This window comes from Pieris napi, chromosome 7 (genome assembly GCF_905475465.1).
Source record: "Pieris napi chromosome 7, ilPieNapi1.2, whole genome shotgun sequence".
NCBI lineage: Eukaryota > Metazoa > Arthropoda > Insecta > Lepidoptera > Pieridae > Pieris > Pieris napi.
This window is the reverse complement of record NC_062240.1, coordinates 8,502,392-8,525,506: the sequence shown is the minus strand read 5'-3', so window position 1 is coordinate 8,525,506 and position 23,115 is coordinate 8,502,392. Positions and strand designations below refer to the sequence as shown.

At 34.3% G+C, this 23,115-nt stretch overlaps 1 protein-coding gene and 1 non-coding gene across 4 annotated transcripts in view; one reads left to right on the top strand and one right to left on the bottom strand.

Annotated features, from left to right (window-relative positions):
- The window catches only part of LOC125050888 (leucine-rich repeat and calponin homology domain-containing protein), a 56,127-nt gene that overhangs the window by 28,193 nt on the left and 4,819 nt on the right, over positions 1 to 23,115 (top strand). Inside the window, exons 3-11 of one of the 3 annotated variants that reach the window (XM_047650952.1) lie at positions 9,122 to 9,354; positions 11,592 to 11,728; positions 13,624 to 13,870; positions 15,500 to 15,635; positions 16,664 to 16,729; positions 17,365 to 17,947; positions 18,570 to 18,707; positions 19,798 to 19,875; positions 20,494 to 21,132. In XM_047650952.1, the coding sequence (XP_047506908.1) occupies positions 9,122 to 9,354; positions 11,592 to 11,728; positions 13,624 to 13,870; positions 15,500 to 15,635; positions 16,664 to 16,729; positions 17,365 to 17,947; positions 18,570 to 18,707; positions 19,798 to 19,875; positions 20,494 to 20,979 (2,104 nt within the window). In that variant the 3' untranslated portion in view covers positions 20,980 to 21,132. Of the gene's footprint in view, positions 1 to 9,121; positions 9,355 to 11,591; positions 11,729 to 13,623; positions 13,871 to 15,499; positions 15,636 to 16,663; positions 16,730 to 17,364; positions 17,948 to 18,569; positions 18,708 to 19,797; positions 19,876 to 20,493; positions 21,133 to 23,115 lie in introns of those variants that run through there. The other 2 variants (XM_047650954.1, XM_047650953.1) reach the window with 2 other exon arrangements.
- Trnak-uuu lies at positions 13,955 to 14,027 on the bottom strand. The gene has a single exon. It is a non-coding gene; the product is annotated as a tRNA-Lys (tRNA).

The window sequence follows — 23,115 nt, the reverse complement described above, 5'->3', positions numbered from 1 at the left end:
AAAAAACGGTTATCCAAAAATTACTTCTAAACAATTGGGTCGAAATTGAATTAAATAGATGAAAAGCTATAAATATCATTGATTGATTGAACAAAGGCGCGGTGTCTAGACATTGCATGTCTCTAATATTGAAGGCGTATTTTGGCACAAATATAGGAAAAATTGAGCAACAATTTATCATTTGTACTCGTTTTCATGTTATAGCTTATCAATATAATATATTCGCAAGGCTGCCATACTTTGAAATTAAACGATATCATTTTAAAGGTAATTAGTAATTAAAACTCATAGTTTTGCGCATAACTAAGCGTAAGACATACAGTGTTCAGCCTAGTCACGTGGATAATATGTTGATTGTTTTTAAGCAACAAAATTTTCTCTTCAATTGTTTCTTCCCAATATATTAATTTTTATAAAAATTCTATACACAAGAAGTATCTCTCAACATTGCCAGCATAATTCTTCACAGGCTGGCAACACGCGAGCCTTCTGGCGGTGAGTTAGTGTCCATGGGCGGCGGTATCGGACAACATCCAATTTATATGTTCTTTATAAAAAAATCTGCAAAATTTTGCGTATAATTTTTATATGAAACAATTTATATAGCTGATGCATTTTCTAGTTCCCTTACATACCATCGGGACTTGTCATTCCAACAATGACCTAATGTGAGACTGCAGATTAAAACAAAAGTTAGTAGAAATCGTTGCGATATTTATATGTTGACAAACTTGTTGGTGAAACTGCGTATCCAGAAGCCATGTATGGTGTGTTGTAATTCTTGTAACTCAATTCAATTATTGAACGGGTCAAGATGTTTAATACTTTATAAATATCTGTAGAAATGAGTACAAAGTAACTGGTTGCGACTCAAGCTGGGAAAATCAGCTAAGAATGTGTTATATGCTTCAGGAAATCATTCTGTAACATTGGTTGATGTACATTACCAAGGATTTAATTTAAAGCATAAAAAAATATATTTTGACTTAAGATATATATATAAATATATCTTCGTGTGGGTTTGTAATTAAACTCCTAAAAGGCTGGACCGATTTTGATGGAATTTTTGTGTGTTCAAGTGGATTCGAGAATGGTTTAGAATTTTAGATGTACAATTTATTGACTTGAATTTTTTTAAATTCAAGGCGTGTGAATTGACGTCTGTTGCGTCCGCTAAGTTATGTATTATATTTTTAATGTTGATAAAATATTAAGAACTAAGAACACATCCAAATCCCTTCATAGGCTCAATGAGTCTAAAACGTGTTGTAACCTGTAAATTTCTTGAGGAGGTAATAATATTAATTAATTATTAATATACCTATGGATATGTGCTTTGTTTTGCCCTGCTAGGACTTGAGTTAGTTTGGACTACATAAATAAATGGTTATATTTTTAATATTAATATATTTTAAACCAACCAATACGTAGTACAACGACCCCTTGTCTATTATTAATCCTTGTCTCCGGTAGAGAAGCCAGTTTCAAAGCGAAATGTCTAGACGCTATGGTATCGGGACAAAAACTCATATCCCTAGCCACGAGTGACTAGTATGATCACTAAATGCGTAAAAAACGTTAAAATACTTCTTCGTGCTGTCATTCAAATTTAAATGCATATTGATAACGTGTTAATGCAAAAAAATGCGTAACGAAAATAAAACAATATTTTGGAAGTTTCAAGTTTGTAAAAAAAATGTTATTCGTGAACTGATTCACTACTGGTATAATAAAATAAATAATAGTTAAAAAAAACTAAAAAACACGCTTTTAAAGCACATCAAACTAAAAAGTGAAAAATAATTCCTAATTTAGGCTGAAAATGGTAATGAACAAAAAATACTGGTATTATTGTGAAAAAGCGTGGGTTGCTCGATAGACAAAAAATATGGCACAGAGCGCCCCACGCTTTTTCTCATTTTCAGCCTAAATTAGGAATTATTTTTCACTTTTTAGTTTGATGTGCTATAAAAGCGCTTTTTTTAGTTTTTTTAAACTATTATTTATTTTTTATTTTTTAGTTACATTTTTTTTATTTTATTTTTCATTTTTTTCGGATTATTGCATTGTCATCGATCTTTGACAGGTGCGCAAAGTCTGAATTAAATCTGTCCGTTAAAAGTGGGTCAAAATCGAGTCCGAAGGAGTCGGTTACATACATACATACAGGTGAAGCTAATATAAAGCGTGTAAAAAAGACGTCTTTGCAATTTCGTCTCTGTTACGCGCCCTTTATCTTGTTGGCTCTAATTAGACAACTGGAGCAGAAAAATTCTAGGCTGCTCGGAAGAATGAACTTATACAATTGTCTCAAATGAAGATAATCATTATAAAAATACCAGTGGCGCTACAACCTTTTAGGTCTGGGACTCAGATTTATGTATCTGTTTCGTGTTCATTTGTTTTTTGTATGACACGACGTCGACTTTTTGGGTTTAAGACATGCTGACGATGTTTTCCTTAGTTAGTGTTAAATGTGTACATAGACAGAAAGTCCATTGATGCACAACCGGGGATCGAACCACGAAATCAGCGATGAGAGTCGTTGCTGAAGCCACTAGGCCATATATCTAATAAATATTAACGTTAAGTACGATTTATCGTACTGTTTTATGGTACCAATATTTTTTTTAATTTTAGTATAGGTCTTTCGGAAATGTTAATTGTTAAAAGTAATTTTTAGTATGTAATTTTTGTATAAGTTTAAAGAGATAGTACAATTTTTTACAATCCCATATTACATCTATACAATTCAGGGGTTTACGCGTGAAAGCGTAACAAACTATATGTTATATAAGGAATAGTTGTTATAATATTAACAGTTGTAAAAATTTAATTAGCTTAAACAATCACAATCGTTAAATGCAACAGGCACTTCTGGTTAGGTTTGAAGAAGTAAATAAATATTCTGATTAAAAACAAACATGTCACTTACACGAGAAAAATAAAATAAAAAAGTGTGTGCGTGTAACCTGTATCTACCAAAAAACTTATAATACTATTTAGGAGTATTTAGTACTATTTTACCGTATCTCAGGAGGAAAACTGTTGTAAAGTCTAGCTCCGAAATAACAAAAGTGTTTAACATATATTGATATAAATATTGATGTTATAACCGTTATTCCTTAAAACAAACTCTTGAAATCATTTTATTCTTAGCGGAATGAACACAGCGGTCTCCATTTATTTGAGAATGATATTTGTAATTCATTATTCAAGTTGAGGACTATAGGAATGTTCAAGTAAATGCGATTATGTTTATTAATTGTATTTATATCGTATGTGTCCATGCTGCAGGTACTTGGAAATAATGACTAGCTCTATAGATTTATGCTGGAATCAAAAAAAAATATCAAAATTATTTATTAATATAGGTAAAACAATGTACACCGATGAACGTCAAAAAATAAATATATATTAATTGCTTCTAATTCTACATTAACTGCCAGTTCTCAAATCAAGGGCGTAGAACGTACGAGAAGAACTGGCAATAAACTCTCCGCCTCTCTTTTTAATCGCCAAAAAAAACATTGTCACTCTTAAGTATGATTATTTTTCCGACCCAAATATCGGCCAATAGAATTGCACCATTCGACGTCACGTGGTACAACCTACATGGTATTATACTGAAAATTTTTTGTGAAAATTTTCTCTGGTCGTTGCTTCAAGAAAAGTATTAAGTAGTTGTTTTATTCATTATGAAATTCTTATTTGTTAACTGTACATTTCGTCTCATGGTGCAATTCTATTGGCCGACATTTGGGTCGGAAAAATAATCCCCCGAATACCACACGAGCTTCAAAATTATCGGGCATTTCCCTCAAGGTTCCCTGCAAACAAATATAGTCGTCATGACGACTATATTAATTGTTTGCAACGAACCTATCGGGAAATACCCGATAATTTTGAAGCTCTTGTGGTATTATAAGTGAAAAATGGTTTCAATAAAGTATTAATTCGTCTCTTGACGCTGAGACAGAAAAAGTTAAGTTAAAACACTGTCAATAGATTAAATTTTTGAATAACAGCCTGGCCACGGGACATTCGCCGACGCGAATATTCGTGCGGTGCGAACCGCGATGCGTCTAGCGACTGAAATAAACTCATAGCAATGTACTAATCAAGCCACGCGCAACGGCGACCAGCGATGCGACCTGCGAAATGTAGCGAGCGAATCGCGCGGGCGACTGACGTCGCGACGGGCGAGCGAAACAAATGCATGAATCAGTACGGTGCAAGCCACGGAGTCGAGCGGCAGTCGCGGCGAATAGAGAAGGGAATAAATAAGTTTAGTCGTGGTCGCGGCGAAAAATGAATACAGAGTTTTTTGTTACTGAAATACTGGCTAGACCAGCTATTTGGAAGTCTGGCCATCCACAGAATTAATTTAATATACCTTAATCTCAATAACAATTTTTCAGCGGCACTTAAAATTCTATTTGCATAAACTTTTTTCTCCAATTCTGGTTGAATATTCATAAGAATATAATTGAAGGTTTCAATACTCATTCTGGTATACTCAAAAAAATAATTCTGGATATATTCTGAATTTCTCATACTTCTTGTGGAATTCTCCACAATTTCTCCAAATATTAGGTCTTGCACCAAAAGCTATTACTTTCCAAGCAATATCGAGATGATTTCGATAAAGACATTTCGCTGTCGAACTTCCTTACTGGTCGCGGCGGCAAACGTGACTGGTCCGTGGCCTGCAAACGGCCCCGCGCGAATGGTCGCCTCGCCTCCCGCATCGCGGTTCGCACCGCCGATCCCCGTGGCCAGGCCGTAAGTGATTTTAATTTGAGTGAGTGTAATTCTTGTCATTGATATGCCAAATTACAAAACCATCTAAATTAATTTGATACATGTTCACTGGCTCGAGTTACTCAACGAATCTGTTAAGTATTACAAAAACTAATGATTATTCTCATGTTACGATTACGTTACGGATGTTTGGATGTGAATGTTTTTTTATTATACCTAATAAGGAAATTGCAAGATTGTGATTCTATTAACATATAATCATTCTCATCTATTGCCATCACATCCTAAAGGGTAAAAGGTTTAATTATTATAATTAATTCCTTCTAGCAAATAGTTTTAAGTTTCAACGCGTTTGACTTGTATGAGTTCTTGTACACATAAGACATTTATATTATCGTACTGGTGTAAGTTTCCACTTAGGCACTTTATCTTTTTTTTAATATAGTGGGCAAACGGGGCAGAAAGGCTCGCCTGATGATTAGTGATACCGCCGTCCATACACATATTCACATTGGCAGAAGACTAGCAAGTGCGTTAGCGGAATTTTAAGAATTGGTATGCACTTTCCTTGATGATCCCTTCGTCGAATTGGTTGGAAATATTTCAGTGGATAGCTGGTTCCAAATTGTCGTGATGCGCGGCATAATGTGCCTTAATAACGCTCAGTTGTGGAACGATGGATGTCACGGTGATACGGGTGGAATTTTGTTATTCTGCCTTGACGTCCGATGATGAAATCTTCGTATTTTACTTTCTTCTACAGCAGTAGGTACAGCCCAAGATGGGCCAGCGCCCATACTTTATAACTGATACCGACGTGAGTAAAAAACAGTGGTGCCTTTTAAAGAATGGATTTCTGTAACTATATTTCGTGTACTGTATTTCGTGATCATTTGTTTTTTCTAATAGGCAAGTGACTTTCTGACGCATGCCGACGGCTCGTCCACAGTACGAGGCACTATTGTGCACACGTCACGACCATGACACTGCTCGCTAATTCTATTTAGTTCTCGCAATATTCGTAGTGCTGATGTGACCTTGGGATCGACCAAAACAAAAAGTCATCACTGGGATCGGGATTATTATCGGTATTGCAATTACAGAATTGAAGTTACAGAATCACTTTGAGTTCCTTATCTTCTCATAGATCTAGGATATCTCTGTTACATTAATTGCATATTTTTTTGCTCTTACAAGCATATCTTGTTCAGGGACGTATGTTTTTTTGTATCTTGCTATATTTTAATAGTTCCTTTGTGTTCTCTTTCCATTTTTCTTCAATAACAAGGTGAGAGGATGCGTTTAGTATTCGACCTTTAGTTGTGATGTTAACAGGCTTCTTGGCATTATGCTATTGCGACACGAGCTAAACTTACAAATGTATTGCGATTAGCCCACTTTCTTTTACAAATGTATTGTAATAACTATAAGGGTCTTGTCACTTGTTAAGCGACATGAATTTTTTTAATATAAGTTCATCAGAGTCTTAATTCAAAGTACCTACCTACTTGAAAAGAAATGTTTTTGGTCGTAGTGCAATTGTTTTTGTTACTTATTTGTTACGTCTCAACTTCATAACATTTAAATATAGAAAAGTATTAAAGGTAGAAATGTGGCCTATGAAGTATTGAAAAAATAAAATCTAAATTATTAGATTCATGCATACTACCCACAAGAAGCTTGGTGTGCTCAGCAAGGCAAGACGGTACGACAGACCGGGCCGCAGCTTGCAGCTTCATAAAGCGCAAATTTGGCCCCACATGGAGTACAGTCACCTCTGGACGGGAGCTCCCCAGTACCAGCTCTTTCCACCTGACCGTATTCAACAAAAAGTGATTCGAATCGTCAACGACGCTTGATCCAGTGGCGATGTATTTAGGGTCTCTGCATCTTCTACCGCATTTACCATAGAGAGTGTTCGGAGACTGTTAAGAAACTGAAATGGAAGTGGACTGGGCAAGTTTTGAGGTATTAAGGAGAATGGTCCAGTAATCTGACAGAATTGTGTCCATGTTATGGAAACCGTGGTAGATGAAAATATCATTGTCTATACTCTAATATCCGAATAAAGGCATTTTTATTTTTAATGTTCCAGTTCGTACATTCAGTAGTTCAGTGCCTGGCGATGGTTCGGCCTACATTTCCATAATAGGCTAATGATGTCTCAAAAATATTTTTATGAAAGGCACACAAAAGGTAGACTGAACAAATTGTAGTTGGTAAAAAAGCGTTTCCGATTGTTCCATTCGAAATAAGGACGTTCCCAAGCTTCAATAATTCAACATGAGCTTAGTTAATTTCAGTTCTCTTTTAAGGGTTTTTGGTTTAAATAATATTATTATTATACTGGATCGATTTAAACCGATATCCTAAACGTAGGTAAAATATCTGTTAATTATCATATCACAAAGAATATGTATAATGTATATATATAATATGTTGGAAAAATAATATTAATCATTTTAAGAATAGTGACAAGTCAACACAAGCTGTTGTTCGAAATTCAAAAATATGAAAAGTTTTTGAATTTCGAACAACACGCGACGTCATCCAATAAAAAACAATATTACGTTTCATAGATAGTATATAGAACGACTCGTTACTGGTTTGTTACATACAGAACTTAGCTGGTATTCATAAAAATCACTGTGTCTACACTCTACTGCGCTTGTAATTAACATCTATTTATAAAAGATGTTAGCTCTAAAGTGTTAGTCGGGCCGTGGAACGATTTACGCGCTCGTTCTCATAACACGCGATTGAAGTGGGTTCCTGAGGGGTGATTCTCGGGTTATCGATACTTTAAAAGTTCTCTATTACCACCCAACATCTGTCACGCGCACAGTAATCCAGATGCGAGTGAAATATATTTGATAGGGTTGCCCTAAACAAAATGTTTCGATTTAGAGTTTTCATCAGTAAAAGAGACGCAGAAATGCTTTTCAATTCGCAATTTATATGTGGGTCTTCTAAAAACTAAAACAAATACGTGTAGACTGGTAAAATTGTCTAAATTATAAAACCTCTATTTAATTTATAAAGTTACAATAATAATTTATACATACAATGTTGTTAAACTTAAGTTGAATTTGGAATAAATATGGTGTCCATTTTTTAAAAAACATTAACTGTCCTATTTGCTTACGAGAATATGTTTTAAAGTAAATCTATTTTTTTTACTGACGTTCATAAGTGCCCTCAATAGGCACTATATATCATCAATATAAATGATGATAAAAATATCACGTTCAGAGAATAAGATGCTTGGATTATAAATAGCTACTGATGAGGTGCATGTATTTGTGTTATAATCGGTTTTATAGGCGTTACATACTTGTATATGATGCACAAGCTGTCGAGTATTATTTATTTTGATAGGTTTTCTGATCCACCATATAGTATAATTTAGAAATCTTTTTAATTAAAATAATTTTAATTTCTTAACTTTAAACACCGAAGGAGTTATTACATCTACTTATTAGAAAATATTTTTTTTCTAGAGAACAGGGACAAATAGGCAAGCTCGCAAATGCGTTGCCGGCTTTTTAAGATCTAAACCGAAAATCTTACGAAGATAATTGTTCATCTCAAATAGCAGTCTCCTCCTTAATGTTGCTCTTCGGAAGCTGTTTAGATACTCCACGAACTCCTCGACCATAGAAGAAAATTTCTTCTAATTAATTTACTTATCTTTGGTTCTTGCATAATTACATAATTGCATACTTTCCGGGCAAAAAGGCACCCATCTAGAAACAGCGTTCTTTCCTAGTCCAAAAAGACGCATTGGCTTCCTGTTTAGAGATCCCTTCCTTCATAACAAAATTATACATATGGTTAATTCCGAGGTTTTCGAGATACAAACTACTAAAGAGGTCAAAATGCTTGCTTGATTATTGAGCTACAGAAAGTTATTACTAGTACTTTGAGGTAGACAATCTACGGAGACGGAAGCATTTTCAAATACGCAAAATTATCTAATATTTTTTATTTAGATACTGTTCATATTATATTATTTTACGGCATATTTTAGTACTAAGTTTTTGTTCCTTTATTGCACCTCGGAAGAGTCTGATCATAACACAGGAATGTCCTAGTGTGTGTTGTATACAATAGTATAATTGGAATAAGGTTTAATTTTTTTTAAATCTGTAGTAGGTATTTTGTGGATTCCTATACGTATTGTAAGCCTAATCTTTCAAGTAGTCTCAAGAATTCAGTGGTGCTACAATCCTATATAGTGATCCTATCTTGTGTCCTCATTATTTTAACACAGAGAAAACACCCAATAGACATTTCCTTAAACAATAATTGTCTATGGTACACCAATTGTTATTTATTTAAACTTTTCCCATTCCAGCTCAAACCAGCTCACAGAGCTACCGCGTGAAGTATGTCAGATGCCACTTCAAGTTCTTCTCGTGCCAGACAACCTGCTGATGACTCTGCCGAAGGAGATCGGCAAGATGACGACGCTGGCGGAACTGGACGCGTCAAATAACAGGCTGACACAGGTGCCAATGACGCTGGGAGACTGCACGGGGTTACGCTGTCTGAATCTAAGCAATAATCAATTGGGCCTTTTGCCTTTACGTAAGTATAGGAACTTAAAATAGCAATTTTTGTTTGGAAATTACGAGCGCGATGATTCGTATTTGTGAACTAAACGAAAGCTGGAACATATTCTAAAAACTCGTGGAACTAGTCTTTGTATCTAGTTTTTTTATTTCTACTCCTAAGACTAGGTCTGTCTTTTACCGAGTACGACACATCTCTATAGTAGGTAAACTAATATCGGACCTGACAGATGTTGTCCTGTATCACGACTTAAATGATTTTGGAGGAGTTCAATTACAGACAGAGAAATATATAATATGTATTCTAGAACCGCAATCCACAAAATTAAATCTAGTTTAAGTTTTCAAAAATTTTTTTTGTATGAATCTTGACATATTTTGACGCCAAGATTTCGAACGCGGATTTGGACCGCCTTATAAGAAACCATATCGTATCGATGCATATCTAAAACTTGACAAGAGTATCGGAAAGTCTACTTTGAGGGTGTTGATCTGTGGAATCGGTTAGACAATAACGTTATTTATAGTTTTTGTCTCTTTCTGTGGAATTGTTTTTACGCTATGATGAAAAGAGACGGGTAGTTTTTGGTAAAACATGGCATTTAATTAGAGTGATTCGGTTTTTATTGATGGAATTATATTAATGGTTTAGTGTAAGAGTCACCCTAAGCTATAAGTAAGACTTCTGTTTGTAAAAGAATAAACTAAGCACTATTTAACTATTTGAAGCTTAAAATACATTTATAAATAAGACCGATAGAATTTATTACATACATTATTTGTTGAGATATATTTTAAAAATAAGTAACTTAAAGTATATTTACTATAGAAACGGCGTTACTTGATTGCAAAGGAAATTACGGTCGCCCATGAACATCCGCAGGGCATAAGCGGAATTATGTATCCGGGCTTTGTTAATATATTTATAAAAGAACATCTTACGTATAACGTATGTAGGTTGTATTTAAAGATAAATGCTGTGTATGTGTTCCTATAAAATTGATTTGACCTATTAAATATCTAACAAAATGATTACGTTTTTGGTCTAATATACTGCAATTTATCCCCTCCCCTACCTTTGTCAGCTAAGGTACCTACAAATAAAAATATCACGTGATTTTTTTGTAGGAATCCTTGAAAAATCGTTTTCTAGCATAGACAATGTGTGGGTAATTTGTGTAAAAAAGTAAATAATTACTGTTGACGTTATCACCAAATAAGAAAATCAAAGACCCCCTCCCCCCTATAGTGGTTACGTAATACTTGGCCCGTACATCACTACATAGTATAAAACAAAGTCGCTTTCTCTGTCCCTATGTCCCTTTGTATGCTTAAATCTTTGAAACTACGCAACGGATTTTGATGCAGTTTTTTTTAATAGATAGAATGATTCAAGAGGAAGGTTTATATGTATAATAACATCCATTAAATAGTGGAGAAGTACTGTTATTTTTGAGGTTTCTAATGTGATGTCGTAAATAATTACGTTTTTTCCGCTTACATTGCAAACGCAGGCTGAACCCTACGAGTTTTATCAAAATAATGTACTAAGTATTGTACACATTGAAAAGGTCTACAGAAAAGTCCGTGATGGTATATGTCTATCTCTTATGGATGACCCACAATAACTTTTTTTTGTCATTTACTTTTTACGACAAATAATGGCTAATTTTCGAAGCGATTTTAACCAATACAGCATAAATCCTTATCCAATTAAATACCTTAAATAAATTGTTGATTTAATATAGATTTATATGGCCCTTTACAGCATATGATTACGATACGTAACATTAGCGTGTTTGATCAGTTCAAAAGGGCATTAAAGACACACATCAGAATGGGCCCATTAGACTAAAATTGGGTTAGCTGATGACGACGTGTATCTCGTTCGTATATACTTAATATTAAATTTCTCATGTAAATAAAAAATAATTTTTGTAATGAGAAATAAAGTTCTTTAAACATTATATGATTTAAATGAATATTTTCGATGATATTACAAATTTAATAATTGCGGGACGCAGCGCGTCGGAGGCCGCGGTTCTCCCTATACTCTATAGCACTTTGAATTTAGTATCAGCATTGCATCCGTGCGAAGCCGGGGCGGGTCGCTAGTACGTAATAGGGCCGAAAGTGATGCCTGGGTTACTGTATCTTGCTGTATCACATTTTTTTAGAGATATTGTTACAAAATAGCTAATCAGCTACAAATACAACATGGTACCGAAAATAAAAGATAGTAATATATTTCAGAAATCACATACCTCCGCCTAGAACACCTAGATGTAAGCTGTAATTGTATCTCTTCGCTGCCTCTGGAACTACGCAACATGTCAACGATCATCACATTGAATCTGGAAAATAATCCTCTAGTCTCACCACCTACAACTGTAAGTAAACACTTGGGGCAAGTTTTGTGACGAATGAGGAATTGTCTTGTTTTAATATTTTTGCCCTGAATTAAGTTTGGTGGCGGTTGTTATATGGATATGTTCAAATAAACACTTTGTTTTAAGGCGGGTAACAACTGGCTTTTATTATTTTTTTTGGAATGGAATCTCGCTGTTGGCCTTAAGGGCCTTTACAGCTCAGCTCTGGCAGTTTTGGCGAGCGTACCTCGGCCGGAATGGTCGTCTCCTGTGAGACTTGGACCGCGGCTTGGGCCGTCGCGGGGTGGTTAATCGCCTGAAGGGCAGGACGGAAGCTTGGCTTTAATTCTTTAAAACATGAGCTTATAACTAAGAATAGGGGTACTGGGGTTGCGACGCTGGATTAACAATAAACTAACTTGACTTGTTGAAGAGTTCGTAAATCTAAGAGACACTTATATTATTGTCTATTGGACATTATCGGAAACGAGAATGTTAGAATACAATTTATGAGTGTGGTAAATACTTAAGGGCTCATATTGAATTCAAGTGTGCAATGATTGCTAACATTTTATTTACGCTTCTAATTATTAACTAAAATATATATAATTCCCCGAGTATAGAACAAATTTTCACATTGTTATAAGTACCATTAAATTAGTTATTTAATTAAAAATACAAATATAACATAGTAGAAAGTTTAGCATACCAATTATTGAAAGACCGGAACGCATTTGCCTTATGGCAGTGTGAGTGTCTATGGTATCACTCAACATCAGGTGAGCCTGCCGCTCGTTTGCGTTTGCTGCATAAAAAATAATAACATAGTTTGTATATTAGGTTCATAATCATAGCAATTATAAATCTTACTGTAATGTTTGACTCCACATTGCAGCATTAAAAAACAGCTTGTTACGCTAATGTGCGTCTTAGGATACTTAGTAATAAATCGCTATGCATCATTAATCCTGCCACAAAGTTCTAGTTACCCTTCTAAAATAGCAGATACTTTAAACTTTGCAATAGTATTAGGAAGATTTTTGTATGTTCTATCTGAATCGATGAATATAAAACTATTGCTTTTTATTTAGTTCGGTAAATAATTTCCTTTAAACTTAATAAAATAACTGACTCCCAAGAAGTACTAAAAAGTATTTAATAACGATATTTTTTATTTGTATTGATAGACCTCGTTTTTGATAAAAATATAGTGTTAATTACTTTTTTTCTATAAACTCTGTATGGTGATCCTATTTGGCAATTAATTAAAACAATGGCTTTTGTTTCTATCAAGAATGTACACAAAAAAAGATACCGCTTTGTCTTCAATGACAAGCTGATCTCGTTAAAATCGACCTAACTGTATCAAGTACCATTATGTTAGTCTTTTGTTTTGACAAAGATGCTGTCCTAACATTTTTCACATTTCTTAAATATTGTATTTTAGTATTCACTATATTTTAATTATTAATTAATTAATTTCTGAATAATGCCTTGAAATCGAAAATTCCGTTTATTATGTAAATGGAATTTTCGATTTCAATTTTTTTAAATAACTTTGGCCTATCACCATCGCCAGGAACGAATCGTAACCATGGTAACAACGGACACTTGATCACGATTAGTAGTATGGATGTAGGATACTAAAGGAAGTGTATGTAACATACAATACTAAAATAAAAAGATCAAATGGATTGCTATAAATTAATATTTAAATAATATGAAATTAATATAAGTAATATTTTCTTATTTCATTTTTAAGTATTCAAAATACGATTGATATGAATTAAGTTGTTTATATATTATTATAAAAATTAGTAATTATATTAAAAAAATCATTTTTTTTTATTAAATGTACACTGTCTGTCACTACATAAAACAAAGTCTAAATTTATGGAATATTATTACTTTTTCAGATATGCATGCGCGGGCGCGTGCACATATTCAAATACTTAGATAACATGGCGAATAAGGATTCACTCACACATAGAAGGGTAGAAGAAACACGCCGCGGTACAAAGCATACGTCATTCAATTCGCCGGGACAAACGCAGATGATAACATCGGGTAACGCTACCATAGATTGCCTTAGGCATAAACCCAGACATGTAGTTGACAGCGGGTATAGCACAGATGGCGTTGATAAGCGATGGTCCAATGATGGTAAGTTTTTTATGATTAAAGAAAAAAACCTAAAAATTAAAAACGAAGCGTTTTCTTAAGAATATAAAAAATAAAAAAAGTGGCCGCCCGAACAGGGACTTGAACCCTGGACCCTTGGATTAAAAGTCCAATGCTCTACCGACTGAGCTATCCGGGCCGTGGTTGGTCATCTGAAATAGTTTACTAGGTTGTTCAGTTTAGTTATTTAATTACCTTGAGCTAATAATTTTTTTATTACCTCCCTCATTTAGTTTATCATTAGATACATAAAATAATTAATTATTGTAGTATCCATCAAAGTTTAACGTAAAACAATATTGCTATTTTCGTATATATTTGTAGCTATTATATTATTTAGTTTAATAATAACAGTTATGACATAAGATATTTATCACTTTTCATATTTTTTTTATATTGTAGGTTGTTATTAAACAATTACAAACTAACTAATTTATTTTTTTCTTAAGTTAATAAGTCTGTACAAGCATCCCTGATACACATAATTATTTTGGTCTACTGTAAAATTCGCCCTAGAACTAGGTAATAGAACCACGATTGGAATTAATATTAAATGTATCTTACGATTAAAAAAAGGGGTGAAATTAAACAAAAGCAAGGTCACCGGCATCTCTTAACCAATCTTAGGGTCGATTCGACCAAACAAGAGTAAATCTTAATCTTAGAATAAATCGTCAGTTAATCGAGAGTAAATCAATTTTACGTTTTACCATCTACAAATTCTAAGAATAGTGGGCTTATTCGGGAATTGCTACTATACCGCCGTTTCGCACCGAATAACAGCTATTCCTAGAATAATTTAATGGCGTCAGTCAGTCCAATCAGCTGTTTCTGTCATTTCACAAATATGTATTCTGTGTTTTAATTTCAAGTCAACGCAACGCACTAACTTAATAGTCTAGCATTGTATAATGAAACGTTTAAACAATTTATGATTTATTTATTTGTTTTAAGATTTTTTATTTTCTATAATATTAATATGAAATTCAACTGGGCTCAACAGAAGTTCCTTTTTAGAAGAAAGCCTCAAACAAACAAGAAATAAAAACTTTTTGTTGTCGTTTGACACCTGTTAAAAGCTACTTTTTCACACTATAATATGGCAAAATCGAGTTGACATGATGTATGCTCTGTCACACTGTCCCGTTGTAGAACAACATTTATTTGCCGAGTTGCCGTTCACCATTCTCTTGCTATTCGCGTATTGTTATTCCTAGCACAATTATACTATCGATTACGTGGACAAACGACTATGGATTTACTCGAGATTAAAATCATGGAATAGATTATTCTTGGTATAGTTACTCGTGTATAAATAGAAGTTTGGTCGAATCGACCCTTAGGATCATATACTAATTCGTATCTCAAATCATAATCTCGTCTTGAGCTCTAACAAATATGCCGAACTTCGTGAATGAAATGACTGATGAAATTGACAGCTCTGGAAACTAGATTTAATTTTAATTGGCATAGACACACAACCTGTCTTTCCGTTTGACCAGTGAAATGAGATCCTTCATTGTTTTGTCTTTTGTTTTATATTCTCACTATATTTCAGGTTGTTTTTTAATGCTTGAAAGGTGTACTTAAAATATATCCGTCTCTTTCTAGCGGGTGAATTAGGAGGTGGATCTGGTCGGTCGACGCCGAGCACTCCATCGACTTTGTCACCCGGAGCTGCTCTATCCAGAGCCCAGTCATTGTCCAGCGAATCTCCATTGGCACCATTGACACCTATCCTTACCGGGTGAGTCTTTACGAGAATTTCTATTAATAAATATTACGAAATATTTAAGCGGCTTTTCAAATATATATAAAAAAAATACAATAAATCTAACGTACTATAAACATATAGTACGTAAAAGTTACAGTTAAGGAAAGTGTAATATGCTTTAATGAACTCTTAAAGATATATGGGTGTGTAAATATTACATAAAAAGTGCTGCCAATTTTTTTTACTGTGCAGTTATACATATTAGATATAAACGTCTATATTTGAGCCAGCTATTTGGTTAGCTAGTTAAGCTATATAGCAATCTCATATGGAATTTATGTAAACCGCGAGGAAGGAAAATGCTTCTTATTGTGGTTTCTTGACTTTATGATTGTCTTAATTAACCTTAGGATTTAAGGGTTGGGATATTATTTTCCTTATATTAAATACTTAGTAGAAAATATATTTGTTATATTTAGCGATATTATTTTACTTATATAGATCTTATATGTTGTAGAGTATATTCATATAAGTGAGTTTTATTTTAGATATGGGTGATTTAACATTGGACAGTAGCTTATTATTGATTTTGTTTTATTTTTCTACCATTGACGGGAACAGAGGTAAATTATTTAAGTTACCAACGTTGTCATCTCCATTCTTCCCCTCATGCGCAATAGAGTCACGTACAATACTTGAATTTTCCTTAATATATTTAGTATTGGTTTTCACGTAGTTTAAACCATATTGTTGACATAACGACGAACTTTATCTGCATTCTCATGTAAGATCATTTATTACACACATGCTGAAATCAGTGTGGTTGCCATAGCAACGCAACAGACCCGCAAAAGTCTAGACTTAAATTGAAATCAGTGTGGTTGCCATAGCAACGCAACAGACCCGCAAAAGTCTAGACTTAAAATCATTGACTTATCAACAATGTTTTATAAGAGTTCTGAGAGTTCGTCTTCAATAAAATCGCGAAAGTCTATGAAGTATTGTACGGGAGCCTACTGTATTCATCCCCCTTTATTAACCCCCGGTGTTGTCCCTTTCAGCATCCGTATTTCACCCGAAGGGAACGGCGAGGATAAGAGTAAATTAGCTCATCAACAGACATACAGGTACTATTCATGCACTACGCACATACATCGCACTGTATATATGTTGCATGGTACTAACGAATTTGTACGCTGATGTGCTATGTGCGTTGCTGGTAAAGTGAACCTTCCTGATTGTTTTGGTCGGTTAATAGGGATTACCATGACCGCCAAGGCAGGACTGATGACTTGGAATTTTTGCGAATTGTAAAAGCGCAATTACAATCACAATAATTTTAATGACAAAACCGTCTTGCTAAAAGTGATCATGGTTAATTTGATTCTGTATTTTTAGTTGCGTCGACTAGGATAGGTTGGCTGTTGTCTCGAAGTTTCACTTACACTTTCCAGAAAGATCGAGCTATATATTACGATCAATATTAATACAAACACACTTAACATTATATTATGGGTTACATACATATTACATACTTTACATAAAACATTTCGCTGTATGGCTTTTTGGATGTGCTTTGCTTCTAACGTTCTTAGGATACTTCGGAATCGCTGACAATGCTGTATTTGGGACCTGTTTTGTAAATAACACTTAAAAAGTTATGCTAAAGTCGGCCTGCCACTCAAATCGCGTCAGTTAAAAAGAAAAATGGCAGTCCGCTTCAATAATAATGCGCTTCTAATCTTTATGTCTTCGTTTCCAGACAATACAAAGAAGCCTTAAGACAGCAGCGGCAGCAAGATGTCTACCGACCCCGCACCGACCAACCCTCCCCAGAGCTAGACACTTCACCGCAATCCCAAAACCAAAGTCCTGTCCACTTCCAGAAATCCAGTTCGCCCGTCAACGGATTCAGTAACGTATCATACAACAGATCACTCTCTTCAAACTCACCAAATAACATACCAACATCTCCCCTCCTACATTCCACCCCACGCAGGTTTCAAAACGGAGAGAAGATCGAAGAAAACAAAAGGCCCGTACAAAAAGTCGTACCATCACGGAACGTAGCAAAAACGTTCTCGCCCGTTAACTTGAACGTTGACTACGCACGCGTCAATGGCGACGCGTATACAAAGCCGACATCGCCCACAAAATCTCCGACCAACACGTTAGGTTATAAAAGGCAGAATGGTGAGGCGAAATTGTTGACAGCGACGTATTTAAAAGGTGGCGCGAAACCGAAGATATGGAGTAAGGACGCGGTGGACAAACTCAGCTTCACTATGAAGAGGGAGTTCGATAAGCAGAAGGAAGAGTCGGATTTGCTGCATCAGTTAAGAGTGGTATGCATTTAGAATATTTTATAATTAATTCAGTTTTCATAAAATTAAAATTTGTGATAATATATTTTGGGTTTAATTAAAATCTTGGTTTATCATATTTATATATTTATTTATTTATCAGGTTTATCAGTTTTAAAATTTCTATAAACAAGGTTTATCTTTAGAGCTTTAAGGCCTTTAGGCCTGTTGTGCCTGACACACGTTGTACGTATGTAAGACACGGTTTACTGACCGTATCTATTCTTAATAAGTGCAATTGTTAAATAAAGGCAAAGAAGAATTCATGGGTACACATTGGGGTTAGAACGCACAAACTTACAATTGAGTTGAACGCTAAACACTATTCTGAAAATATTTATAACTAAGCAAAGTATGTGGTACTGGAAAGTCGAAAATAATATAAACAATAACGCGTAATTCATTCCTCGCCCCGTATCGTAACGTTCTACAAAATGATACAACACACACACACACACCAAATTCGTTACGTAATAATTGAACGCTCCCTTACACAAAAAATAATAATGGACGTCAGACGTATGTAGATTCAAATATTAAATGAAAATATAATTCCACTCGTTATATTTTCAGTCTGTTCAATTATTTCTATGTAATATTTCAGATAATCGAAAGCCGACTAAAGATGTCCCTGCCAGAACAGTTGGCCCCAGTACTGGCGGATGGCGTAGTCCTCTGTCACCTGGCGAACCAGTTGAGGCCGCGGTCTGTCGCCTCTGTACATGTACCTTCACCTGCGCAGGTAAATAAATGACGTCACAAAGACCAAAAGTCTAGAAACTTTTTATCTTTTTAATTTTGGTACCTTTTGTACTTAACAAACCGAAGCAATAATTGTTACGATGGGAATTTCGTGGTTAACATCAAATAGGTGAAAATTATTCAGCTACAGCTCTGTATTATTGTCAGCCTTCAGCAGTAGCCTGGTTGGCGACGCAATGAGGCAAGAAGTTTTCTAGGATATTCCAAAATCAGAGGCAACGTGTATTTGGAAATTTCGAATGTATTTATCTTTAATTATAATATATATATTTTATTGCAAATTCAAATTCAAAAATCATTTATTCACGTAGGTAACACAATGTACACTTGTGATGCGTCATTAAAGAAATACATATTAATGCTTCTAATTTTACATTTACTGCCAGTTCTCATCATCAAGGGCGTAGAACGGAAGAGAAGAACTGGCAATAAACTCTCCGCCACTCTTTTTAATCGCCATGTTTTTTTTTTACACAACGTTTGTAAGGAGCTGCAACCATTACACCATGTTCCACATGACATCTTAAGTAATTAAAGTATACTAACCCGCCGTCTCATGACAAAGAGAGTAACTCTCTTATAGGGACACCGATAATTTTTCATCTCCTATTTAAAAAAATACGACTTAGGGTCCTTCAAGAAAAGAGCGTACCAATTCTTAAAAGGCCGGCAACGCACTTATGAGCCCTTTGGCACTGTGAGTGTCTATGGGCAGCGGTATCACTTAACATCAGGTGTGGCACCTGCTCGTTAACCCAATTTACAATACATTAAAAAAATATTAAGAAAAAATATGCGTTTAACACTAATTTTGTTATGGCATATTTATAGTTGATGTTATTTCTTACTCACATTAAGAAAATAAGGCCGAAAGAACACACTTCATAAATCAGTACACTGTTTAACTAAGGAAAAAATATAGTAGTATTTGTAGATTTTACAGTGAATTACTAAAATAAAATCTACAAATTTCAGAAATAGACCAATACTTCATGAAACTAGTTTAGATTTGATGAGTACGGACCCCTTACGATGTGAATGTTTATTTTATAAAATTTTATGTTTTCCAGCCGAAACTTACAATGGCTAGATGTAGGAGAAACGTGGATAACTTTTTGGAGGCGTGTCGGAAAATTGGAGTCGAAGAGGTGAGTTCATTATTTTTGCCTTGTTTTATTATTTGTTGTTAACCCCGTGTGTTTATTTGATTTATTCACATTTACATTTGCAAATGTGTTTATGCTCTAGAACTTATATTTCAATTTGCACTCCGAAACACTTGTCAAAAAAGTAAAAAAAAAGTTAAAAAAAGTTAGTTGTAGTTGATCTATGAGGTACATCTAAACTTAAATAATGCTAAGATATATTGGCAACATGTCATGTACTCTATACCGTGACCATTATTAGCAAGATTGTTTCATTATTATTTTGAATTGTCATGAAGTGTTCAGATATATTTCTAATACATAACAATTTAATTTTACTTGCTTTGACGGTCATGGTAACGTATAGTACGTATTGAATATTTACGTTATGTATTCTACCTTATTGTACGTATACGCGCGTGTTTTTCGGAAGGCCCTATACTTCGCAAACTTATCTTAAGTCTGAATCATGTCAAAGTCATGCTTCATAAATTAAAAGCTTCGACAATTTTTGGCACGTGACTTATATTTGTGCTACTTTAGGGCACACAAGCGCGCGTATTTTTTGCAGGGCCGTATATAACGCGAGCGTTTTACTAAGACGGGTGGCGTGTGTTCCAGGAGGCGATCTGCTCGCCAGAGGACATTTTGTGCCACCATCCGGACCTCGATTCGGGAATTTCGATCGTACCTCTGACGTGCACCGTAACATCGCTCCTGGAACACGCGCAATTCTCACCTAACGGTACGGACCGGAATATCGAAGTGAATTACGAACGCCGGGGAAAGTACAACGAGGACAGGTATATTGCTAACTTTAATTACACCGACGCCTTCGATGAACACGACGAAGATCTGGACGAGTTAAACAGGATAAACCTACCATACTGTAACGGTGTACTGCAGAGCGAAAATTTTGAGATCTATGACACAGATGAGGTTGACTTTCCTATTCAGAGGTATGACAGGGAGAAAATGAATTTGGATCTGCAGAATTTGAACGCACCCGAAACGGCCAAGGAATTTGAGAATCGGATGTTCTTTACGGCTTTGTGCCTCGGAGGCTTTTTGATATCTACTATTGTTCTTATTTTATATCCTTTGTAAATTAACTCTAAGATGGCGCACTTCAGTTATTTTTACGTTTGAAAAATTGTTGTGTTGTTGCGCAAAAAAATAAATATCATGCTCTATAGGGAGCGTTCAAGTATTACGTAACGCAATTTTTGGAGATTATTGACCCCCCCCCCTCATGTAAGTCGCCGTAACGTTTTTCAGTACCCAAGTACTGTACTGTACCCAAGTATAGTAAAATGTTTCGTGACCACCTAGTGACTCTTTAGTTACTATTATGTGGTGTAAGTCGAAAAAAATATTAACAATAACGCGTAATTTAATCCCCGCCCCGCAGCATAACGTTTTACAAAAGGAAAAAAAATACGTTACGTAATACTTGAACGCTCCCTAAAGTGCAAATGAGCTTAAAATTTAATTTTGATCAACTTAAATAGACCTTTTGTGTAACGATTTATCCGTTTAACCCAAATATATAAACAAATTTCATTGTTGATTAGGGCGCCATCTAGACATAATTTTACATAATTTTGTATTATTTTGGTTTAAAATTTGGATTGTTAAAATTTTTGCCTTAACAGTGAAACTGTGATGCTTGAGAGGCTGCTGAATGTTGAGACTGACGGAATGGATTTGAAAGATTTTTTTTTGCTTTTTTAAATTAGTTTCCAGACAATTGTGCTAAAGCAATGTAGGAATGGAATTTATTAGATTTACATTTATTTTAGGTTGTGATTTATGATTTTTTATGTATTTTGTTTTTTCGCATTTTTTCTGAATGGAATTTTTGTAATGTATTGAATGTATTTGTCGGTTTGTATAGTAGTTTTTTTTCATAGGATCTCAGTTTTGTTGATTTGAATTTAGAATTATAGTTTACATTTATGTTGTGTCATTTACATTTCCCTAATTATTCAATTCACAACATACACTGTAAAAGCCAATGTAAAGTTCCTAAGAATGCAAATGAATTGACTAAAATTTCTTCTTGAGTTCCAAAAGTTTTTAAAGTTGTGAATTGAATAATTATACGTTAATCACAAATTATTATTGCACTATAAAAGAGGAATTTTAATAAATTATTCTAATAGGATATCAGTAAGTTAAGGATATGCGATTTTAATGGTAATCTTTTAATGGGACACAATTTTTTAAATTAGATTTTGCACGGATTTAGAAAACAATATTTGTAATTTTCCGAATTTAAATGTTTATTCTCTTATTACTACGGTTTAAGAACGTGTTCTTTTTATAGCCTAGCATTTTAAGTGATTATTGTACACGTATGCTTGATAATACAAATCGTACTCAGAATCATACATTAAATTAAGTTCATTTATCAAATTGGTAGCTAAAAATGGCCTTCCTTTAAATAATTGGGCGTCAAATTTTCTAGTTGATTTTATGATAGTTGAAGTAACGTTATGAGGACTTTCAGTGCGAAAGATACTCTAATCTTAATGAGTAGAATAAATACTTAAAATGATATGCATATGCATTAATATTATCTAACTTACAATTTTCTAAACTATTCATAATATTACCATTTTTATCCCATTTTCCTTTTAAAATCCTTCACAAATTCTTCCTGAGTACAATAAAGATTTAATGTCTCGTCGTTGTATATGGTTTATACAAATAAAGATAATGTTTCTTATTAAATAAGAATTATATGCCTTAATTCATATCGTATGTAAAAGCATGCCTTGTTAGTATACCGTTTTACAGTCAGTACTAATTAAAGTTGACATGTACGCAGAGCGTACTATTTGGGTATTATCGTGACATATGCGTACGTACGTTTACAATATGTTAGCGTACGCGTACAGTGTCTGTAGGGTCACGTACAGGTACAGATACCGGCAAACTTCTTGAACTAATGTCCTGCGCAGAAGCAATTTTTAGATATCACTGGGAGGGGTGGTACCACTGATTGGTAAATCAGTTGACGTATATGTGTACAATGCGCAAATTTTTCCCCATTCCCTTGTTTAATGCTCAAGAAGTTTGCCGGTATCTGTACGTGCTATATTAAATAGGTCTTTTGATGTAATAATTGGCTTTTACTTATATTGTATTTGTATACCAAACATTGAATCATACATTTGTTATTGTTGCATTAATTGCTTGCGGATATTATAGTTTTCGAACGGATCAAAAATCATAAGT